General features: G+C 46.6%; 1 protein-coding gene and 1 long non-coding RNA gene across 3 annotated transcripts; both read left to right on the forward strand.

Moving 5' to 3' along the window:
- The first annotated feature begins 21 nt into the window (after positions 1–21).
- Positions 22–22,404, forward strand: NANS (N-acetylneuraminate synthase). 2 transcript variants are annotated; one of them, XM_040481788.1, is made up of 6 exons: positions 22–227; positions 4,425–4,640; positions 16,628–16,727; positions 17,539–17,693; positions 20,159–20,425; positions 22,167–22,404. In XM_040481788.1, the coding sequence occupies exons 1-6, from the start codon at positions 96–98 to the stop codon at positions 22,374–22,376; spliced, it is 1,080 nt and encodes a 359-aa protein (XP_040337722.1). In that variant the 5' UTR covers positions 22–95; the 3' UTR covers positions 22,377–22,404. The 2 variants fall into 2 exon arrangements, with proteins under 2 accessions (XP_040337722.1, XP_040337723.1); XM_040481789.1 differs by lacking the exon at positions 22,167–22,404 and adding an exon at positions 21,153–22,159.
- On the forward strand, positions 1,876–4,182 carry LOC121034719 (uncharacterized). The gene is made up of 3 exons (XR_005792576.1): positions 1,876–3,006; positions 3,626–3,809; positions 4,136–4,182. It is a non-coding gene; the product is annotated as an uncharacterized LOC121034719 (long non-coding RNA).
- Positions 22,405–23,652: the final 1,248 nt, after the last annotated feature.

A 23,652-nucleotide genomic window follows, 5' to 3' on the forward strand; every position in this document is an offset into this window, starting at 1 on the left:
GCGGAGCTGACGTGCCTGGGCAGGCCTGTGGTCCCCGCTGGGCTGCGGACCGGACTCGCGGCGGGCAGTGCGGCGCCGGAGCGCAAGCCGCCGCCATGCCGCTGGAACTGGAGCTATGTCCCGGGCGCTGGGTGGGCGGGCAGCACCCGTGCTTCATCATTGCCGAGATCGGCCAGAACCACCAGGGCGACCTGGACGTGGCCAAGCGCATGATCCGCACGGCCAAGGTAAGGGCAGAGCCCGCGAAATAGAGGGCGGGGATCGGGGGCGGGGCCGCGGGAGAGCTGTCGGCGGGGAACCCGGACCACGTTCCTGTGCCTCTCGGTGCACCGTGTGCGACCTGGCGTCCAGCTTGCAGTTGCGTTTCTGAATCTTTGGAATTCTCATCCCTCTCCACGCTCCTGACTGCATTACAGCAGTTGCCTCCTAACCCGACCTAACCCCCTTCTGATGGCACCGTGATCTTTCTAAAACACAGGTTTGATCAGGTCATACCCCTGCCTCACAACTTCAGGGGCTCCCCGTTGACCGCGGGTAGAGTCGAAACCCTTTAACATAGACTTCAAGACCTTAATGACCTGGTTCCTTCCTGCCTATCATTTTTCATCTCTGATATCTTTCAGCGACAGTGAATTACTTCCAGGAAGTTCTAGAAGTTCCTGGAAGTTGCTTTGGTCTCTCTCACTTGCCATTCTTTGTGTTTGGAATATGAAAGGGTTAAATGCTAGGACTTCGGGTTCAAATTTGGACGCCACCACTTATCAGCTGTGTGAACATGGGATAACGGTTACTTAACCTCTGTGATTCTCAGATTCATCATTTGAAAATCGGCTTGGTAATAGTACTTAACCTCAGAGTGGTAGGGATCAAATGAGATGATTTATGTTAAGCTCTTAGCACAGTACTTGGCACAGAGGACTCAATAAATGTAGCGATAGGAGGTTTATGCATATTATTAACTGCTCCCTCTTGGCAAATTTCTACCTCTGTACAGATCTACTTGGATGCTTTTTCCAACCCTTCCCCTCAAGGATGGGCCCCTATCCTTGTTCCCACCAGATTGCATTGCCGTTGTCTAAGTTTCTTTCTCTCTTGTCTTAGATTGTGAGACACTTGAGTGGGGGGACTGTGGTATTTTCATTGTGATTCTAGCCCCCAGCATGAGGTCTGCACTGTGATTCCTTGGTTTAGAGATTGCTCACTGCATCTGGTTTTTTTTTTTTCCTCTTCCCTTCAGTCAAAGCTGTTCACCTGATGTCATCAGTTGTGATTAGGTTTTCCCTTACTCTTCTTTGCAGAGTAACTCTGCTTTTATGGAAGTCTACTGAATCATAAAAACAGTTTCTTTTAAGCTTATTTATTTGTTTTTGAGAGAGACAGCAAGCGGGGTAGGGGGCAGAGAGAGAGGGGAGAGAGAATCCCAAGCAGGTTCTGCACCATCCGCGCAGAGCCCCATGTGGGGTTCGAACTCACGAACTGTGAGATCATTACTTGAGCCAAAATCAAGAGTCAGATGCTAACTGACTGAGTCACCCAGGCGTCCCCATAAAAAACACTTTTAAAGAGTGACAACTGCTGATGTTTTTGAGTGCTTACCCTATCAGATACTGGGCTAAATGCTTTAAATGCACCATCTCATTTCATTCCCACAATACAATATACATGGTAGATGCTGTTGGTCTCATTAAAAAATTTTTTTTAATGTTTATTTATTTTTGACAGAGAGAGACAGAGCGTGAGTGGGGGAGGGGCAGAGAGAGAGGGAGACACAGAATACGAAGCAGGCTCCAGGCCCTGAGCTGTCAGCAGCACAGAGCCCCATGCAGGGCTCGAACTCACAGACTGCGATATCATGACCTGAGCCGAAGTCGGTCGCTCAACCTACTGAACCACCTAGGTGCCCATGTTGGTCTCATTTTAAAGGCTCAGAGAAATGACTTGCCTAAGGGCACACAGCTAGTAAATGTTACATTGCACAGCTTTGCTCCTAGCCAGAGGGCTCTAGCCTTTGTGCTATAACATTGTTTTCTAGGGGGAAAATTCCTGCTCTTAATTTAGGGAACAACCTGTTTGTGGAGATGTGACCTCTGAATGCTAACGTTGTAAAAATACCTAGAGATGTTGAGGCCATGGAAAGAACAGAGTTGTTGTTGTTGTTGTTTTTGTTGTTGTTTTCCTGCTCTTTTAATTTTGGAGGTTAGTTTTGGGACGGGGGAGGAGAATGAAGAGGTTGAGGCTTTGGTGTAGTGGAAAGAACACTGGACTGGAGTCAAGAGAACCATTTACTAGCTGAATATTCTTGGGCGGGTGACTCCTCTCTAAGCTTCAGTGTCACTTGTTTCATAGCGTGTGCTTGTTTTTGTGTTTAAATTTACAGTAGTGGAATCTTTTGAAATCTTTTGTATTTTAGGATTTTTTAAGTCTTTGTTGCCAAATAAAGTCACATTCCATGTTTAGTTACCCAGAGTTGCTCAGACCATGAAACGAATCTATTTGCAATATTAAAAGTTGAGTTCATTCAATTATTTTTGTTTTCTTACAGCAAAATATTATTGTAATTATATGCTATATATAAAATATAAATGTATTATAATTAGAGGTTGCCTAATTGAATGTACTTTTAATTGCCAAATTTTGCTGCAAATGGAGCGTCACACCTTGGCCCGTCTGGAGTTCTGCCGCTTGTCATTTGCCAGGAGAGAATCCATAAAACCTTGAACAGAGAAACCATCAACATTTTAGTAAAACAGGCACGGGGATTGTGTTTTCTGAACCTGGAGTTCACCATAGAATTAAACAGTTAAAAGACGTCGCTCAGTTTTAGGAAAGAAGCTGAGGAAAGCAGAGGAAGGCCCTGCCCTCCTCCTCATACAACTGCTGTCTTGTGGAATGTGGTAGAACTTTCTCTGACCTCTTGTCTTTAGTAGTCTCTGCCACTTTACTTTTCTCATCTTGCTGTAAAGGAAACGTTTGCCCAGAGCAGACAAGCTATTTCACTTCTTGAAGGTAAGTCCACTCCTTGAGGTAGAGCTGAGAAGCAAAGGAGGCAGGAAGCAGCGCTCTGTGGGGCCCTACCCCCTAGCTTGCTGGAGGCCTGGCTGTCCCAGCGAGATCCAGGTTGCAGTCAGGTTGCAGTCAGGTTGCAGTCGTGAGCCAGGAGACAGACCTGTCCTGCAGCCTTAGGGAAGCAGTCTGTCCAGTCCAGCCAGAGACTCGCTGTGCAGCTATACTCGGGTCACTCTGGGCCTGGGGATCTTCCTGTGGACAATGAGAGCTCTGTTGCCCAAGGTCACTTTCAGTTCTGTGTTTTGAATCTTCCTGACCGTGCCATCTTGTGGTCTTTCCAGGAGTGGGAGCAGAACTGTTAGCACAGATATTTCTGGAGCTGAGGTTTTCAGCAGCGTGAATAACTCTGTCTCCCTAAATGTCCGTGAGTTGAGACTTCAGAGGGTTTTCCTTCATCTTTCTATTGAGTAGTTTTTAAAAGCAATTTTAAGAGCTTGGGGGCTGTGTGGCAATAGAATTATGACTTTTAGAGTCGGACAGTCCAGATTTTATGTTATAGCTTCTGATCAGTAAGACTGGAACTTAGTTCTAAGTCTTGTTTGTTTGCTTTTTGCTCCAGAACCTCTTGTTCAAATAAGATGCCATGCAAAACGCACAAGTGCAAAACAGCTAAAGCAGAGCTGTCTGTTTCCTGCCCCATAAGGGGCTCCTCAGAACGGTGAAGGGTCCTGGAGCTGGCCCAGAGCTGCTGTTTATGTAGATGGAGACGCCGAGTCCAGAGACAGGAAGTGATTTCTCCAAGGGTTAGCAGATTCTGACTTCCCCTCAATTCTGGCCTAGGGCTCATTTTGCTATCCTCTGCTGAGTTACCCAACTTAAAATCTTCTTTAGCTCTTGAATTATTTTCAGTATTCTAATATAAAATAAAATTTAAAAAGCCTTCATTTTTTCCTTTTTGCATTTTAAGGGGGAAAAATAGGGGGAAGCTCCATCCCCAGCCTTTGTTTCAAGATTTTCTTCCTTCTGCCCCTTTTGCCACTGTCAGTCAACCTTATTTTTTTTTAATATTTATTTATTTATTTATTTATTTATTTATTTATTTATTTATTTATTTATTTATTTTTGGAAGAGCACAAGCAGGGGAGGGGCAGAGAGAGGGAGGACAGAGGATCCGAAGCGGGTTCTGTGCCAGCAGGCTGGCAGCAGTGAGCCCGATGTGGGGCTCGAACTCACGAACCACGAGATCATGACCTGAGCCGAAGTCTGATGCTCAACCACGCAACTGACTGAGCCACCCAGGTGCCCCTCAGTCAATCTTTATATTTAAAGTTACTGATGTCAGAGCAGTTGCCCCAACATTTCTCTCCTCTGTGAGAATCCAGGACAAGTCACTGAAGGAGCCCTGTTGTGTGTTGCAGGAGTGTGGGGCCGATTGTGCCAAGTTCCAGAAGAGTGAGCTGGAGTACAAGTTTAATCGGAAAGCCTTGGAGAGGCCCTACACGTCGAAGCATTCCTGGGGGAAGACGTATGGGGAGCACAAGCGCCACCTGGAGTTCAGCCATGCCCAGTACAGGGAGCTGCAGAGATACGCCCAGGAGATTGGCATCTTCTTCACTGCCTCTGGAATGGATGAGGTGAGTCCTCACGATTCCCACTCTGTTACTTGCCACTTTAGCAGACTCAGGGGACAGCAGGCGGCCTGGTGGCTTTTGGCCTAGAGTCGGCTCCAGCCCTTGCTTGAGACTTTTGTGCTTTCTGGACCTAGAGCTCCCCATCACATTAACCATATCAATGCCCCACTAAATGGGAAGCCAGTGGGAGCAGAGGCCCAGTGAGGTTTTGTGGGAGGAATACCAGAAGTTTCCAAACCAGTTGTCTTTGGGAGTGGGGGCAGCCACACCGGAATCCCTGAGTCCCTCAAAGCTTGTGGGAGACCCGTGCCAGACCAGTTTTCTCCCAGTGGAAAATGGCCTGGACTAGGAATCAGGAAACCTCCATTCTGATAGGGATCTGGCACTTGCTGAGTGGCCTTCGGTGATTTGGATGGGGGACATTGGTGTCATCCTGAGTTGCTCACAGAATGGCATGCTGACATCCTGGAAAAGTCCAGCTGGTGCCAATTCTCAGGTCCCATCTGCTTTGTGACCTGCCTCTGTGATATTCTTTCATGAATTCTTTTTTGAATGTAAAAACTGTAATTGTAAAAATAATAGATAATCACAGAAAGTTTAGAAAACTGACCCATAATCCCTATAGGGTGGTTCTCTTTGTAGATTTCCTCCTGAAGTCTTTTATATACATGTTTCATTGCCTGGTTGCTACATTTGTGAATATTTAGTTGTGCATGCTTTTCCCATTTACCATTATATCACCAGCTTTTACCCATATCTTGTTTTTTTCTTTTTTCCAACTTTATTGAGATATAATTGACATATAAATCCCCACATCTTGTGCTTAAAATTTTTAATAGCAATACAGTGCTTCTTTTGAGGATTTATAATGTACCTAACCGTTTCTCTACTTTTGGACATGTGGGTCAGTTCTTTGTGCTTATAAATAATGCTGGACGTGGACGTGGACATCGTTTTTCTGTGTTTTGTGTTGTTTGCTCGGGATAGCTTTGCAGACATGGATCATTAGATGAAACCTATGAGCATTTTTATGACTCGAAACATCTGGAATTCTTTCAGTTGATCAGAATATTTGAAACACTTCCATTTCATTCTACGGGCCTCTCTGACCATTTGTGCCACTGTTCCAACCCCAAAACAGGGCTGCAAATTGAGCTGAAAAGAAACGGAAGTCTAGCGTAGGCTGTTGGGAGTTTTTTTTTTTTTTTTTTAATGTTTATTTATTTTGAGAGAGCGAGCAAGTGAGCATGAGCAGGGGAGGGCCAGAGACAGAGGGAGAGAGAGAGAATCGCAAGCAGGCTCCTCACAGTCAGTGCAGAGCTCAACGTGGGGCTTGAACTCACGAACCTTGAGATCGTGACCTGTGCCAAAATCAAGAGTCAGACGCTTAATCAGCTGAGCCACCCAGGCGCCCCACCTGTTGGTAGTTTTAACAAGGGTGGGGAGGCAGAGAACCTAGGCATCTGTGGGAAATGACACATCCAGGCTTCAGTTCAGTGGCCCAAATTCATCCCTTAATTTGCAGCTTTCATAAGCATGACATTCTTCAGCTCCAGTTGTGCATTTGATAATCATAATTTTCTACTTTTGAGTTATATGTTACGGCTTACAGAGCATCTTCCCGTCCAGTAAATATATTTTATCCCTACTGTGCCCCACTCTGCAGATGAAGAAATAGAGGCTCTGAGGGGCTGGGAGGTTTGTGCAAAGTCACACAGCTAGGAAATGGGTCTTGAAGGCAGATCTGATGTGTGGTACCATGTGCTTTCTCTGGTCCTTCAGTTCTGCCTGGGCATCCGTGCAGGTGTGTGTGGCTTTGCAGAGCTCAGCAGAGCCTTTGGGCATCTCCCTTGCTCTTCGCCGCCTTGATGTTGATGGCCTGAGAGTCTCTAAGCCCAAAAGCTTTCCTGGGGACAAGGGGAGAGATTTTTTTATGGAAAATGTTCCTAAAGAGGTTGCTGGGCATTTTTCTGATCCCAGTTTATTTTTTTTTTAACTTTTTTTTAATGTTTTATTTGTTTTTGAGACCGAGAGAGACAGAGCATGAACAGGGGAGGGGCAGAGAGAGAGAGGGAGACAAAGAATCCAAAACAGGCTCCAGGCTCTGAGCTGTCAGCACAGAGCCTGATGCGGGGCTTGAACTCACAGACCATGAGATCATGACCTGAGCCGAAGTCGGACACTCAACCGACTGAGCCACCCAGGCGCCCCTTTCTGATCCCAGTTTAAAGAGCACTTCCTCTGGGAATTCTTCCTGTTCACTGGCTTGTTTCAGGCCCCTCCAGATGTATTCTTCTGGTACTCTTGTAATTGCGTACTCTTGTGTATGTACTCTTGTGTGTTAACTCCTCCCTACTAAACTCCGAGCCCCACAGCATCCCTGGTGCCTGGCGTGCAGCAGGTGGTTGGGAAATACTTGTTGAAGGAATAAATGAATGAACCAAACAAAAAGGGTTAGTGGAGTTTTTTTTGTTTGGTCTTTTTTAATAGTTCATTTTTGAGAGAGAGACAGAGCACGAGTTGGGGAGGGGCAGAGAGAGTGGGAGACACAGAATCCAAAGCAGGCTCCAGGCTCTGAGCTGTCAGCATAGAGCTCGACATGGGACTCACACTCATGAATGTTGAGATCATGATCTGAGCTGAAGTCGGCCTCTTAACCAACTGAGCTACCCAGGCGCCCTAGTGGATTTTTTTTAAATTAATTTAAAAAAAAAAATTTTTTTTTTTTCAACGTTTATTTATTTTTGGGACAGAGAGAGACAGAGCATGAACAGGGGAGGGGCAGAGAGAGAGGGAGACACAGAATCGGAAACAGGCTCCAGGCTCCGAGCCATCAGCCCAGAGCCTGACGCGGGGCTCGAACTCCCGGACCGCGAGATCGTGACCTGGCTGAAGTCGGACGCCTAACCGACTGCGCCACCCAGGCGCCCCTTAAATTAATTTTTTAATTTTATTTAAATCCAAGTTAGTTAACATATAGTGTAATAATGATTTCAGGAGTAGAATTTAGTTACTCATCACTTACATAGTTTTTATCAGATTCTTTTATTTTTTTTTTTAATTTTTTTTTTCAACGTTTATTTATTTTTGGGACAGAGAGAGACAGAGCATGAACAGGGGAGGGGCAGAGAGAGAGGGAGACACAGAATCGGAAGCAGGCTCCAGGCTGTGAGCCATCAGCCCAGAGCCCGACGCGGGGCTCGAACTCACGGACCGTGAGATCGTGACCTGGCTGAAGTCGGACGCTTAACCGACTGCGCCACCCAGGCGCCCCAGTTTTTATCAGATTCTTAAACGATCTGTAAATTAAAAAAGTTTAAGCAGGAAAGAATGTGGGCCTTAGGATCTGAAAGACTTGGGTGTTGTTTTTGGTTTTACCAATAGCTAACATTTCTTGAGTATTTACAGTGTACCAAGTTCTGTGCTAGGTATTTTAAAAATATCAATTCATTTACTCCTCTTAGCCTCTTCAGATAGGACAATTTAAAAAAAAAAAATAGTTATTCATTTTTGAGAGAGCATGAATGAGGGAGGGGAAGAGAGAGGAGGACAAAGAATCCAAAGCAAGCTCTGAGCTGACAGCAGCCAGCCCATGTAGGGCTTGAACTCCCAAATCATGAGATCATGACCTGAACTGAAGTCAGACACTCAACCGACTGAGCCACCCAGGCGCCCCGGGTAGGATAGTTATTATCCCCATTTCACAGGGAGGGTGTCAGCAGTTACGGATCAGCTAAGCCAGGCCGACTCCAGAGCCCTCCTGCCTGACCACACTCTCCTTTCATCTCTCTGGGCCTGTTTCCTCTTAAGTAAAGGGCCACGCATTGATTAAAATACAGAACATGCAGGCCTTGTTTTCTGGAACTGGTGAGACCGTATGTGTACAGCACACGTCTCAAGGCAGGACTAGGTCTGTGTGTTCACCGTGAACTCAGATCCTGACGTAGTGATCCTGGTACATGCCAGTACCTGCTTAGTCGGTGCCTTGGTGGAAGGAAGCTCACACCTAGAAAGTGACATTTGTTTTCATAACATGCCTGTTTCGCATTACTGCGGGTTCGTGGCATTTTGGGACTGCCCTTTAGCAGTCCCTAGGACTCAGGCACTCAGAGACAACTGAGCCCCGTCCTCAGAGGGCAGGTTTGGCTTCAGGAAACTACTCATCCTTCCTGTGCTAAACGTGAAACTTTTGGTCTGATTGACTTAGTAACAAGTCAGTAATGGGCAGGTTTGTTTCTGTAGGGCCCACAGAGCTCTGGAGAGAATTTCCAAAGAAGATTATAACAAATATTTTGGATCCCTAGTGTTGTCTTTGCAATAAGCACACAGCCTTTCCCAGAGTGGCTACTTTAAGAAGCACTGGCATTTGGAGGACTGAGTCCTGCCTGATCTTTTTGTTAAAATTAATTAGCCTCGGGGGTGTACTTGCCCCCCTCCTCCACCACATAATTGCTTCCCCAGGACAGTTTTCCTAAAACCTGACTGTATCCAATATTGAGTCCATAGAAGGGGGAAGTGGAAGAAGGTCATTTGGGAATTCCGCAGCAGTGACACCTGAGACCAACAATAACACATGAGAGTAACGGGAAGAGTGTGGCGGCAGTTCTCAAAGTGTGGTCCAGGAACCGTGGGGGAATCGTGAGACCTTTCAGAAGCTCCACCAGGTCCAGACTATTTTCGTAGTGATACTCAAATGTGATTTGCCTTTTTCACTGTCATACTCTCCAACGTGTATAGTGGAGTTTTCCAGAAGCTGCATGATGTTCGATGACGCCATTCTGCTGGCAGTACCTGAGGAAAGGTATGCTGTATGCTCTGTTTTAGTAACATCTCTTTTCACAGACCATACAATTCACCAATTAAAGCTTACTTTACAATTCATTTGTTTTTATTGTTTTTTTAATGTTTATTTTTAAGAGCGAGAAAGTGAGCAAGTGAGTGGGTAAGGGCAGAGAGAGAGAGAGACACAGAATCTGAAGCAGGCTCCAGGCTCCGAGCTGCCAGTGCAGAGCCCCATGCAGGGCTCGAACTCACAAACCATGAGATCATGACCTGAACCGAAGTCAGACGCTCAAGTGACGGAGCCACCCAGGTGCCCCCAGTTGTTTCTCGCATATTCACAGAGTTGTGACTATCACCGCAATTGATTTTGGCGCTTTTTTTATCATGTACCCGTAAACAGCCATTTCTCAATCCCCCCCAATTCCCTCAGGCCTAGGCAACCACTAATCTGCTTTCTGTCTCTATAAATTTGCCTTTTCTGGACATTGCATATAAACAGAACGAGACAATATGTGGTCCTGTGTGTCTGACTTCATTCACATAGTAACGTGTTCAAGGTTCAGCCGTGTTGTAGCGTGTATTAGTACCTCACTCCTTGTTATTGATGAGTAATATTCAGTATTATGGATATAGACTACTTTTTATTTACCCATTTGTCAGTTGATGGACATTTGGATTGTTTCTACTTTTTGGCTAGCGTGACTAATGCTTCCATGAACATTCCTGTACAGGTTTTAGGGACATGTTTTCATTTCTCTCCAGGATATATGGTAACTCTGTGTTTAATTTGTGAGCAATTGCCAGACTGTTTTTTTTTCCAAAGTGACTGCACCTACAATCCTCCTAGCAGTATATGAGGGTTCCAGTGTCTCCACATCCTCACCAACATTTGATATGATCTGACTTTCTGATTCTAGATATCCTAGCAAGTGTGAAATAGTATCTGGTCCTGGTTTTGATTTGCATTTCCCTGATGGCTGATCATGTTGAGCATCTTTTCATATGCCTATTAGCCATCTGTATACCTTCTTCGGAAGAATATCTGTCAGATCCTTTGCCAATTTTTAATTGGGTTATTTGTCTTTATATATTCTAGATAGGAGTCCCTAGTCAGATACAGATTTGTGGAAATGTTTTCCATTCTCTGGATCGTCTTTTCACTTTTTGATGATATCCTTTGAAGCACAAACATCTTTAATTATGATGCTGTCCAATTCATCTTTTTTTGTGTGTGTGTGCTTGTCTATTCTTATGATTTAAAAATTTCTCAATTTTAAACCACATTGTGGTCTTGCTACATAGCTGTGAGTCTGGCTAAAGCAAAAAGTGACAATAACACCAAAGGTGGGAAGGACGCAGAGAAAATGGATCATTCATACATAGCTGGAGGGAATGTAGAACAGTATAATCACTCTAGAAAATAATATGGTAGTCTCCTTTTTTTTTTTTTAAATGTTTATTTATTTTTGAGAGAGAAAGAGAGACAGAGCACGAGCAGGGAAGGGCTAGAGAGACAGGGAGACACAGAATCCCAAGCAGGCTCCAGGCTCTGAGCTGTCAGCACAGGGCCTGACATGGGACTCAAACTCATGAACCACAAGATCCTGACCTGAGCTGAAGTCGGGTGCTTAACCGACTGAGCCACTCAGGTGCCCCGGTAGTCTCCTTGTTTTAAAAACAACTCTATTTTAATACAATTCACATATGGTGTCATATCACAATTCACTCACTTAGAGGATACTGGTAGTTTCTTATAAAACCGGACATGTAAAAGAATTTTGTACCTATGTGTGGGGATGGGTTATGACTGAACTAACCATTTCATAGTATATATGTATATCAAATCATGTTGTACACTCAGAACTAATACATTGCTCTGTGTCCATTTTATCTCAGTAAAAAATAACCATTTATTGCATACCTGAAAAAAACACTACCACAAACTAGATGTGTGCTCATCATGTTGCTTGCCATGCGTCATTTGGTAATTTCTCCCAAAAGAAATGAAAACGTGCATTGACATAGAAAGCTGTACATGCATGTCCATAACAACTTTATTTGTAACAGCCCCCAAACTAGAATAACCCAGATAGTTCTCTGGTAGGTAGGTGAATGAACGGTTCCAGCCATAAAAAGGAGTGAACTGCTGATACATGTTGTGGCTTGGATATATCTCCAGGGTATTACGTTGAGTGAAAAAGCCTGTCTCAGAAGGTTGCATACTATACCGTTCATTTTATGGAGTAATCTTGAACTGACGAAATTACAAAGGTGGAGAGCAGAGGAAGGGTTATCGGGGTTAGGGAGGGGAAGGAAGGCAAGGGGATGTGGCTGTAAAAGTGTAATACATGGGATACTTGGAGTGATGGCACAGTTTTGGATTGTGACTGGTAGTCATGAGTCTGTGCACATGGTAAAACTGCATAAAATTAAATACACACACACACAAATGAATACATGTAAAAATGGTGAAATCTGAGTAAGATCGGTAGACTCTTCTCAATGTCAATTTCCCGGTTGTGATTTTGTGTTCTAGTTTTGCAAGATATCACCATAGGGGACAACTGGGTGAAGCGTACATAGGAATTCTCTGTATTATTTCTTAGAGCTTCCTGTTAAGCTAAATTATCTCAAAATTAAAAGTTTAAAGTTAAAAAAGCCCAAATTCCTTAGTTTTAATTTTAATTCAATAAATATAAGTAGCTAGAACCTACATAAACAAAAGCCCTGTAGAGTCCGTAGTAATTTTAAAGAGTGTAAACCTTTGAGACCCCATGCCGAATGTCACATACCCAGGCCATTTGATCTCATGGTTAAGTGCATGGACTCTGGGGTCAGATTTTGAGTTTGAATGTGGTTCCGCCTGTCATTCTGTGTGGAGGTTGTTGAACCTCTTTGTGCTCCTGTTTCTTCGGCTGCTAAGTACCGTTAGTACCTGAACCCATCTTGCAAGGTTGTTGTGAGGATGAAACCTGATTGTTGATATACAGCATAGCACACAGCCAGCACTTAGCAAACATTAGCTACGGTGAAGGTAGGCAACCTGTGCCGAGTGTCAGGATGCCTGGCTTCTTAGCCTGACTCTGCTCTGAGTTGATCTCAAGTGTGAGCTTGTGGAGACCCTTCCCTCTCTGGGTCTCTGTTTCCTTTCGAGTGTGAACCCGCTGCCGTCCAGGGGCTCTCCCAGCCGGAGAAGAGGTCCCTAAGGGCACTTACACCTGGAATGAGGACTTTCCTTCTCAGTCTGTGTCGCCAGGCATGTGAGCTCCAGGATGTGGACTCTGAAGGAGAGAGGGCACCTCCTTGCATCTGTGAGGCTGCCTGGGAAAAGTCACCTCTTTAGATCTTTAGATCGTTCGCTCGTAGGTGGCTTGGAGCTAGAAGCAGGAGCAGCCGGGGAGATGGAGGAGAGCCCGGGGATTGGTGGGCGGCATCTGCCTCTCAGCCTTTCCCTTCGGTTCCTGTCCCTCTGCTCCCCAGGAAGCCCTTCTGTGTGTGTGTGTGTGTGCAGCGCGTGCTCTGCAGCCACACTGCCTGAGTTCAGGTTCTCAAGTTGACACTTTGTGGGTTCAGGTGCCTCATGTGACCTTTTTGAGCTGCAGGTGTCCCATCCGTAAAAACAGGATAATAAAGGTGCCCGCCCCACGTGGCAGTGGCGAGGTGTTGGGTGCGAGGGCCGTGCCAGACCTGCATCCACCGAATGATGGCCATTCTGTTATGCAGAACCCTTTGGGGTTGTTCTGTTTCACACTGTGTGGACAAAGAGGCTTCTCTGCCTTGGGAATGCCATTTGTTCCCAAGGATCCTCCCAGCTGACCTGGGCGAAGGCAGTGAGGGGAAATGCATTCTTAAGAGCCTTTACAAGAGTTCATTTGTTTTGCTTACCAGGTCCCTTTGCTGAACCTGCACATCCTGTCTGCCTGGCTGTTGGAAATAGGTTGGTCCCTTGTTCTGTGTTTACCTGGCAGGTGGCTCTGAGTATTTACCCACCTTAACTTCCTTGTGGACAGTAGCCATTTGTGGCGTGCCTGTTTTCTCCACTCTTTGTGCTGTCCCGAGGTGTTCTTCATATGCTGAGGAGAGGTTGTGATGTCGTGGAATTTTATTAAGGCTGAGAAAACTACCAGGGCACCTGGCCAAAGCTGCAGAGAGGCTCGTGGGATGGGGCTGAGATGAGTAGAGTTTCTTTGGTCTAAATGGAGAGTTCTATTGAGAAAGCAAATGGAGGCCATGATGGTCGAGGTGGCTCCTGAAGGACGTGCTGCCCTCACACACAGGCGCCCCATCCTAGCAGAGGTGCCCTTTGAGGCGCCCTCTTTCTTCCTCTCTTCTTTCCTTTGCCACCTCCACCAGCAGGGCACCCCCCTGCCCAAGCCGTGATGCACTCTGACAGGGCCACGGGGAGTCTCACATCCCATGCTTCCCCCACCCTCATCATTCTGTCACGCTGGGCAGCTTGCCAGGACCCCGTTCTCCATGACTCATCACTCTGGGCTGCTTTTTCCTTTTCCACAGGATCCAAAAGCTGAGAGCAGGGGAAGGGGCTTTAGAAAAATCCCAACTCCTCTTCTTGCTTTGGTTACCCCTCAGATCTGTGGGCCATGATGCAGAAAGGGGACTCTGTGGGCACACATTATCGATCCTCGTTGATAATAATTATTACCAATTAATTCTTGGTAATAAAGCCTCCCCCCCCCCCCCCAATAAGCAAGGTTCTGAGTTGAATAAGTTTGGGAAGCACTGGAATTAAAAAAATAAAATGCTAGACAAGTGATTTCTTGGGACTCTGTAAGAGGGAGCTCTGGCAGTGCAGCATTTCACTGAAACCAGGTTGCTGGTTGGGCCCTTTTCTGTGTATTAAGCCAGCTGGATGCCCAGGGAAGGTTTTGTCAGCAGAATTCCTTCCAGACAGACTGAAAGCCTTTGTGCTGCGGGGTGGGAGGGAGATGTGAGGCTGCCTGGCCTCGCTGTACCCCTAGATGAAAAGGGGATGGACAGCAGGGTGGGCAGGACTAGGGGAAGCCAGGGAGTCCCTGGAGAACGGGGGGGTGGGGGGGTGGGGAGGTGGCACCGGTGCTAACCTAGCCTCAGGGGGCCTGGGCACGGCAAGACAGCCTCAGGATGGAAGGCTAGGATCTTCCCCATTACTGAGGTTGGCACCCTTTTTGCAGAGATGAAGCCACAGTGGCAGTGTTCGGAGTGACCGCTAGGTGGGACTGGTTCTCCGGGAGGACTGCAGACAGGCCCCTTTCCCTTTGGAGAGGAATTTGTCCCCTTTCTTCACTTGAAAACTAGAATTCCAAGCAGACTTTCCAGCCTTCGTAGGTAAGCTTCTGCAAAGTGTGTTCTCCTGCATTTGGTTTTTCCTCGCTCCTGCTTGCCCTGTGCCTCTCCTGAGTGGGCTCATCCTCTGTGCCCTTGGGGGCTTTTTCATCAGGAGCCATTTCTCTTAGAAGTTGAACATTATAAAGAAGAAAAGTTAGCATAGGGTTTTCCCTCTTACAATAGAAAACACTCTATCTGCCAGATAGAATGAGAAAAGTGGGGGAAGTCAACTTTGTTCAATAAACACTTTAGAAGGAATGTTTTTCATCCTCCATCATAGGGCTGGTCAGCAGTGTGGAGACACGTGAGCAGGAGAGGCCAGGTGGAACAACATGGAAGGGAGAAGAGCGGTGAGGAAGAAATATAGCAGAGGGAAGACCGTGAGAACCGCAGTACAGGTAGTTTAGCAGGCTTGGAAGTGAGTGGAACTCAGACCACACTGGATGGCGTCTCTTGGACCCAGGGGGTTGTGAACTGCCTTTGAACTGTTCACTGGCTGGTTACGCACCGGGTGTGGCTTTCTGGTGGCTCTAACCTTCACGATATTAGAGGATTTACAGATGAGGAAAGTTAGTCTCTGATTGCAGCCAGTGATTGGAGTAACTTATCACCTGCCGACAAGATGGAAGGAAGCTCAGGCAGCAGTGAGTTGACCTAAAGCGCCTGCTGGCCGAATGACCTCATGCTGTTCCTGGCCACCCTACGCCTTCTGGATTTTCAGGCACGGTGACCTAGCTCCTTGTAAAATAGGGTTCACGGAGCAGCCGCGGCGGTCTTACCCAAGAACTTAATGGAAGCACAGACCCTCAGGCCCCACCTTAACCCAGCAGAGTCAGAATTTGCGTTTCATCTGAGCAAGATCCCCAGGAGATTGGTATCCCATATTAAAGTGTGAGAAGCAGTGACGTAGCTGATCAGGCCTTCCAAACCTACTTCTGAAAAAACCCAGGCAGCATTTTACAATAGATCAAACTTAGATATAGGGAAACATTCTGAGATATTGATTCTCCCCACTTCTGATTTCCTACTTCAATTTTTAAAAATAGTAAAAAATGTAGTTTTTTGGGGTTTTTGTAATTTGATGACCAACTGAGACTTTTACTGTTAAAACTTGTGGCCCACTGATTCCTTTAGCAAGCGTTCACTGACACTTGCCAGTTTCCTGATCCTGAGTCTTACTGATGAATCCCAGTGGAGGTGAACGATGGTAAAGGGCCCTCCATAGGTAACCTCAAGCAGTGACGTTGTGTCAAAAAAAGTGGATGAGGTTTGTTTTTCCTGGGGGCAGCATGGTTTGGGGCTGAGAGGGTTTGGGTTTGATGGGCCCTGCCAGCTGTGGACCACTATGTCAGGCCTGGGCCATAAAATGCTTCATTTTTTCCCCGCTTTTGGCAAGGATTGAAATGGCCTCATTTCCTGGCTATTTGGTTTTGAGTAAAGGGTGAGGCCTTTGGGAGCCATTCAACTTTCTCGCCACCCAGTTTCCTGGGTCAGGATTAGGTTGTTCAACCCTTTTCCAGTTGTTTACTGGGCCCTGGGTCCCTTGGAAGGCAGCTCTTCTCACCACTATACCACCAACACACACTCCCTGGGTCCCTTGGGAAGGGACGTCTCGCCTGGGGTCTGAATCTTTGGCAGATCTCATCACCAGTTCAGGCCAGCATGCAGTGTTGTTGGACAGATGGATGGGTGGCTAGGAATGAAAGAAGGTTTGAATGTGAATGAAAGGACTGGTAACACATCTTTGCCTGCTTTCAGGTTGTTGCGAGAGTCCCTCTTGCTGGGCAAGACCAGGGGGGTTTTCTGTTTGTGGCTCCTCGCCTGACCCGAGGGCAGTAATTTTGAACGGTGGTGAGAAAGAGCTCCTTCTTTGGTTTTTATAGATGGCAGTTGAATTTCTGCATGAGCTGAATGTTCCGTTTTTCAAAGTTGGATCTGGGGACACTAACAATTTTCCTTATCTGGAAAAGACCGCCAAAAAAGGTAAGTGTTTAATTTTTGCCCTAAAATGAGGGAGTCCACACCTTCCCATTTTTATTCCTTTAGTAGAACCCGCTAATGAAGTCTCCTGAAGACAGACTTTAGAAACCTCTTTTCAGTTAGCATATACTTCCACAGTTGCATGTGCTGACTTGAAAGAAATTAAGAATAAGTCAGTTTTGATAAGAACTTTTAAAATTAAAAATTATTTTATTGTGTTGATTTATATGAAATTGAGGATATGGCAGTACAGAGGAAGTTCTGACTTTGAGAAATAGTCTTGATCTTGTAGAGTATCTGCCCTCCTCCATTATGGTTTGGAAAGTGGGTTTGCAACCTGAATCATCTCGTTTGATTCTCATAGCAGCCCTGGGACTGAAGTTGGTTATTTGATTTTGATGCTTCATACTACTTCATAGATGAGGCATGCGAGGCCACACAGCTGGGAGGCGGCCGCTCCGGGGTTCACACATCTGCTCTCGAGTCGGGGGCAGTGCTCACCCGACCATGCTGTGCACACTCTTACCCCAATGAGATGCTCACCTTTCTCTGAGGAGTGTGAAATTCCTCTGCCTCCTTGATTCAGTTCACTTTGCTAAACAGTAATATTGAGGGTGAGGGGAGTCTCCATTTCCTCTGGGTTGAGGGCAAGAATCCACCAAGCTCCCCTCTCACCACGCAGCGGCTGGCACAGTGTTGGAGAGATGTCTGTGGAGTTCATTTGAATGATGAGACCAGCAATTGGGGTATGCTTGAGGGACAGTCAGAACCCCTAAAGAGAAAGTCATGATGGTGTTGGCGTTGGGTCACTCAGGCCGCCCAATGGTGATCTCCAGCGGGATGCAGTCGATGGACACCATGAAGCAAGTCTATCAGATTGTGAAGCCCCTCAACCCCAACTTCTGCTTCCTCCAGTGTACCAGTGCGTACCCGCTCTCCCCCGAGGACGTCAACCTACGCATCATCACGGTGAGCAAGCTGTTGTCTGACTGGGCCTTTTCTTGGGTCACTTACTGTGGGAAAGAGGGGGCCTTTGTTGTAACCAAAATTCTAACCCATCTTGACATGCTTTGTGTAATTTGACCCTCCATTCACAATCTCATAGTTATAGAATTAAATTAGAACCAACTGTGCAGTTAAGGAAGCAGATACATTCTAAAGAGGGTGATTATAAATTAAATTTTCTGAAAATCAATCTTAATTTTTCCCACTATGAAATTTTAGGTGTGAGTCCTCATAATTGCCTCTCTATATTTTCTGTATCATGTGTATTGGCCATTAGAGGTCCCTCTTCTGTAAACTGCTGGTTCATACCCTTTATTAGTACGTTATCTTTGGTGTCTATGTGTGTGGCAAGATACAAGATTTCCCATTTTAACCGTTAAGTGTACAGTTCAGTGGCATTAAGTACATCCACACCGTTGTGCGACCATCACCGCCATCTATCTCCAGAACTTTTTCATCTTCCCAAACTGAAACTCTGTCCCAGTTAAACACGAACTCCCCATTCCCTTTACCCCCGGCCCCTGGCAGCCACCATTCTGCTTTCTGTCTCCATGAATTTGACTCCTGTAGAGACCTCATCTAAGTGCAATCCTACAATATGTGTCCTTTGTGTCTGTCTTTTTGCACTTAATATAATGTCTGCGAGGTTCATCCATATTGTAGCGTGTGCCAGTATTTCACTGCTTGTTGAGGCTGAAGAATATTCCATTGTGTGTATGTACTGCGTGTTGTTTACCCATCTGTCCGTCGATGGACATTTGGGATGTTGCCACCTTTTGGCTATTGCGAATAATGCTGGTAGGAACACTGGTGTACAAATATCTGTCCGGTTTTCTTCATACTGAGTTGTAGGAGACCTTCTTGAAACTTCTGGCTTTTCCTTCTCTGCGCTGCTTGCCAGCTCTGTTGTTTTCTACCTATAATCCTGAGCCTCCCTGAGGCCCAGATGGGTTACAGTGACAGACTTGAGGGAGCTTTCTTTCTCCCAGGATTTGGTCTATCCACCTCAGTCATCTTACAGATGGTGAAATCCGGTCCCAGAGGGAAAAGGACTCTTGCCTGAGCTTTCACAGCGTCGTGGTGCAAAGCTGGGACTACAACCCTTTGTTTCTTGTTGTCTCAGGCCATCTCCATCCCTACGTGCTTTCGCCTCGTAGCACCTGAAGCTCCACTTAATTAGAAACATGTATATGTAATTATCATACAAAAACGCTGTAGTGATATTAGTGGAATTGCAAATATACACAGACACACAGTTAATCTTGATACTGCAATTAACCAGTGTCCTTTTATATTTTCCTTTTAGTAACAGTATTTGACATTCTGGCTTTTTCCACGAGAGTATAAACTTTTGTGCATGTTGCTACACAGTCTTCATATTTAACTTAAAAAAAAAATTAGCCTTTTTTGAAAACGGACACTGCTGTCTCTTTACCTAAATTTGTGTCTCTCCCAGTTGGTGGTTTTTTCTCCATTTCTAGCTTATCTCTAAACCATGTTATTTTAAAAATTTAAACATGGTTTTTAAAAAAAACTCAAACAGCTCTGAAAACATAATCTAGAAAGTAAACGTGCTCTGGAATCCCATCCCACAGAGATCACTATAATGGGCAGTTTACTGTTTGAGACTCCAGATATTTTCCTTGATTTTCTTTCTCTGTGGAGTGTGGCCCCTCTTTCCATTCTCACCCAGGCTGCCGTCATGGCCTCTCTCGATACCAGGGCACAGTGAGGATTCAGTTGCCCGCTTGCCCCGTCCCGGGCCCGGTACAACCATGTCAGAGCAGTTTGACCCCGTCACCTGCATTCCTGTGTTCATGATGCACCCTACAGCCTGGTTTTTGGGGCCTTTGCCACTCAGCTGCCCTAATCTTATATCAAACCCCATCTGGGTCTTCCTACTACTCTTAAGCTTTCTGGTCACCCTCAATGACAAGACCCACTTGACGAATGTCTTTTGTTACATTCAGTGAATTCTAGATCACAGATTAGTTAATTATTTAGCATTTCCACCAAAGGATTGTTTCGAGATTGGGCTGCATATATTATTGATGACGATGTGTGTGCATACAGCACACTTGCTTTCAGCAGCTCAGGCTAATTAAATGTGACGGCTGCTTTTTGAATGAGTTTCGGCAATCGGCCATGATTCTGTTATTCCTGGTGGTTCGCGCGGCGTGAAGCATTCCTGGAGTGCGTTCTTGATAACGGTAGCCATTATTTTGGCAGCATTCCAGCGCGCTGAGTGCTTTTCGTGCATCTGGAGCAGCCCTGGACAGGTACCACTATTATCCCAGGAAGGAGAAGCTCAGAGATCTTGCCTGTAGTTGCACAGAGTGAGCAGCTCAACTGGGACTCCAACCTAGCTCTTCCTGACTCTGCACTGTATGCATAATTTAGCCTTTTCTCTTTTTTTTTCTATTTTAAAGGAATATCAGAAGCTCTTTCCTGACATTCCCATAGGGTATTCTGGCCACGAAACAGGCATAGCGATATCTGTGGCCGCAGTGGCTCTGGGCGCCAAGGTTTTGGAGCGCCACATAACTTTGGACAAGACCTGGAAGGGGAGTGACCACTCTGCCTCGCTGGACCCTGGAGAGCTGGCCGAGCTGGTGCGGTCCGTGCGCCTTGTGGAAAGGGCCATGGGCTCCCCGACCAAGCAGCTGCTGCCCTGTGAGATGGCCTGCAACGAGAAGGTGGGTTCTGCACAACTCTGCCAGGCTGCACTGCTCTGAGTGGGGCCGCAGTGGGCTTACGTGCCAGGGGAGTCAGTACCAACCCTGCCTTAACCCCGGGCCGACCGTCTGAGTGTCTCTGGGCTCATATCAGCCGCAGGAGAAGCTTGTCACTTAAGGGAGCCTCAGCAGTTTCTCCGGCCTCCTAGAATCACGTTACGGTTTCCCACCAAGTCTCTGAAGCTTGTGGCGCCAGTGCTGCAGACACCAGGAGATGTAAGGGGGTGGGGGTAGAAGGCACCTGGGTGGTCAAGCCTGGGGTCCCTTGGAGTAGGTAAGCCTTGAGAAACAGTTGGGCCGAGGGGTTCCGTGAGGCACCGGGAGAAGGGCCTGTGATACACGGAGGCACCCCTAAACGGAGGAGGCCCTACATGGACAGGGCCATGTGTGGTGCAGGGGTTTGGCGACGGGTGGGGGGCGGTGCGCGAATCTTCCCTCAGGAGCAGTGTAAGCTGTGCAGCATTGACCTTCAGACAGAGGGGACGCTGAGGCCAAGGACTGCCTGGTTTGCTGACCACCTGGGCTTCTTGGAAGCTGTGGCCTAGACCTGTCCTGGCCTCTAGTCATACAGCCCAGTGTCCTGGGGCTGCCAGGACTGCAGCCGCTCCTGATCTGCTGTGGCTGTCTGGGTCGAGGCAAAGACCAAACACCAGGCATGCGTGAAGAACGTTTTCATCTTTTATTCTAGTGGGGCCTGATTGCCTCCCTCAAATTAAAGATGTGAAGTACCAGGAGATGAAAATAACAGTAAAAGGAAACACACTGCCTTGCAGAAGAAAAGGAGAGAGAATCACACCAGAAATGCGGGAGAGTTGCGCCCTTACTTTGGTTTTGAGCCTCTTGGCTCCCTGGGCAAACAGCGATGGATGGTGGGATGCGTGATCGGATAACATCCGCTGACAGACCTTTTGTCCTGGCACTTACTTTTAGAATTGACTCCTTGGCCCTCACATGGTGCAGTGATTTGTTCAACAGCATTTAGGGACAAGACATAGAAAGGCTGGTCATGAGCTTCTGGTACCCTTCATTCCCCTCGGCTGCCTGTCCTGCCTGCCCCTTCGTAGGCGGCCCCTTTTCCCGTCCACTGAATAACGGCACACTCGGTCTTTTGTGAGCCCTCCATATTCTTATTTTACCGAGCATGGTGGCTGTAAGGTTTGTGTCCCTTAAGAGCAGTGGGCCAGGAGTCAGAATCCCATTTTCTTGCAACTTTGGCCAAGTTTTCTGCCCTCTATGGATCTCAGTTTAGTTTCTCCGCGTTTAAAATGAGATGTTGAACTGAATGATGACAAATCATAATGTTCACGTACTGGGAGCATGTTCCAGGTAGATGACATACATTATTACCACTAATTCCTGTAGTCGTCTGACATGCTGGAGGCACTATTATTTCCCATCTTACAGAGAAACTCAGGCACGGCTTGTACCCACCTGAAGGGAATTTGGACCTGGCTCTGTTTGGCTGTATAATCTGAGCCCTTTCCTTTACACTTTATTGTTAAGGCCCCTCTCTGAGTCTCTAAGTTCACCCCACACTGGCTGAGTCCCCACTCTGCGTGAGGTTCTGTTCTAGGCACCAGTGGGAGAACAAAGTCCCTGCTCCCAGGGTACCTGTGAAGACTGGTCAGGGACCTTGGGTATAAAACAACATGTTCCAGTTAACTTCTGGGAGGCTGGCACTGAGTCTTAATTTTATCCACAGCTGGGCAAGTCCGTGGTGGCCAAAGTGAAAATTCCAGAAGGCACTGTTCTAACGTTGGACATGCTTACTGTGAAGGTCGGTGAGCCCAAAGGCTACCCTCCTGAAGACATCTTTAGTCTGGTGGGCAAGAAGGTCCTGGTCACTGTTGAAGAAGATGACACCGTCCTGGAAGAATCGGTAGAAAATCATGGCAAAAAAATCAAGTCTTAAAATAAAGTGCCGTTCTCTGAATTCTGAATTGCCTTGCTCGTACTGTCGGGGGAGGTGGGGCAGGAGTGATGGTCTCCAGAAACCTGGCTTTCGTCTACTCCTCCTCCCTAGACACACAGTTTTGGGCCAGGCCCTGTCTCAATCCCGTAGGAGGGATACAAAGAGCAAACATGTCAGTCTCTGCTTCATGTTGGCTGGCCCAGAAGGGGAGGTGGGCTCAAAAGCAAATCATTGTTGTCCAGCTGCTGTGTGGGTACACAGGGGCGAAAGCTCACTGTACAAGGCCCTCTTCTTTAAGCCTTCTTTCATCCTGCCTATAAAGCCAGTCCACATGACCCCAAATCTCCCTTCCGTCCTGACCTCCAGCTGTCTCTTCACCGTTGCCCTTATTCTCTCCCTGCCCTGGGCCTCTGTATCCAGTGAGCTGTATAGTGATTGGTGGGCATCAGAGAAGGGGTTGGTCAAGCATCTTGCAGGCAGAGAAATGTTAAAAGCCTGCATGTATCTGTGAGCGAAGAGAGAGAAATGATGTTCATTCCTTTCAACAATATGGAGGTTCTGCTCTGTGCCAGGCCCTGCTTTAGGTACTGGGATTCAGCGGTGAGCAGCCCACATTTCTTCATGGAACTTCACTCAGATGGGGATAGATGCACAGCAAACCGTAAGCATAGTAAGTAAATCACGGTAAGTTAGAAGGTGCTATGTGCAGTGGGGGTGGGGGAGTGGGGAATAGGGCTGGGTAAGGGAGATGGGGGTGTGGGGCTTGGTGTATTTGTAGCTTGTGGTGATTTTTTAATACAGTGGTAATGCTGAAATCAGCCCTTCCCTAATCCATAATGAAACCCGGCTAACAAGAAAGATTCTCACTGCTTCATTGAACAACCGCATGACCCTTTCATAGGGAGTCCATATCGGACTCTCCTTTGTTCTTTTGAATGAGTGCTAAGATGAACAGTTCTTTTCAAATGTATTTCCAGATTCCTAATCTTTGTTCATATTTCTTTGACGTTGTTCACTATCACTTCTTGTTTCAAAGTGTATCCTTGAGTCTCTTTCCAGATGCATATAATTAGCCTTTTGAAGTTTCTTTAGAGTTTAGGGCCTCCCTCTCCTGTGGATCCCAAATCAGTTTCTGGAAAGGCACTGATGTTCGTAAGTGTGGGTGGGGTGGGGTGGGAATCCTGGGTTGTACTCATGTGTAAAAGAGAATGCATCAAATTGATGTGCTAAGAATTGAAGTGCGATAGTATCAATTTCTGGCCGGTGTTTACTTCAT

This window comes from Herpailurus yagouaroundi, unplaced genomic scaffold (genome assembly GCF_014898765.1).
Source record: "Herpailurus yagouaroundi ecotype Mexico unplaced genomic scaffold, PumYag 160, whole genome shotgun sequence".
Lineage (NCBI taxonomy): Eukaryota > Metazoa > Chordata > Mammalia > Carnivora > Felidae > Herpailurus > Herpailurus yagouaroundi.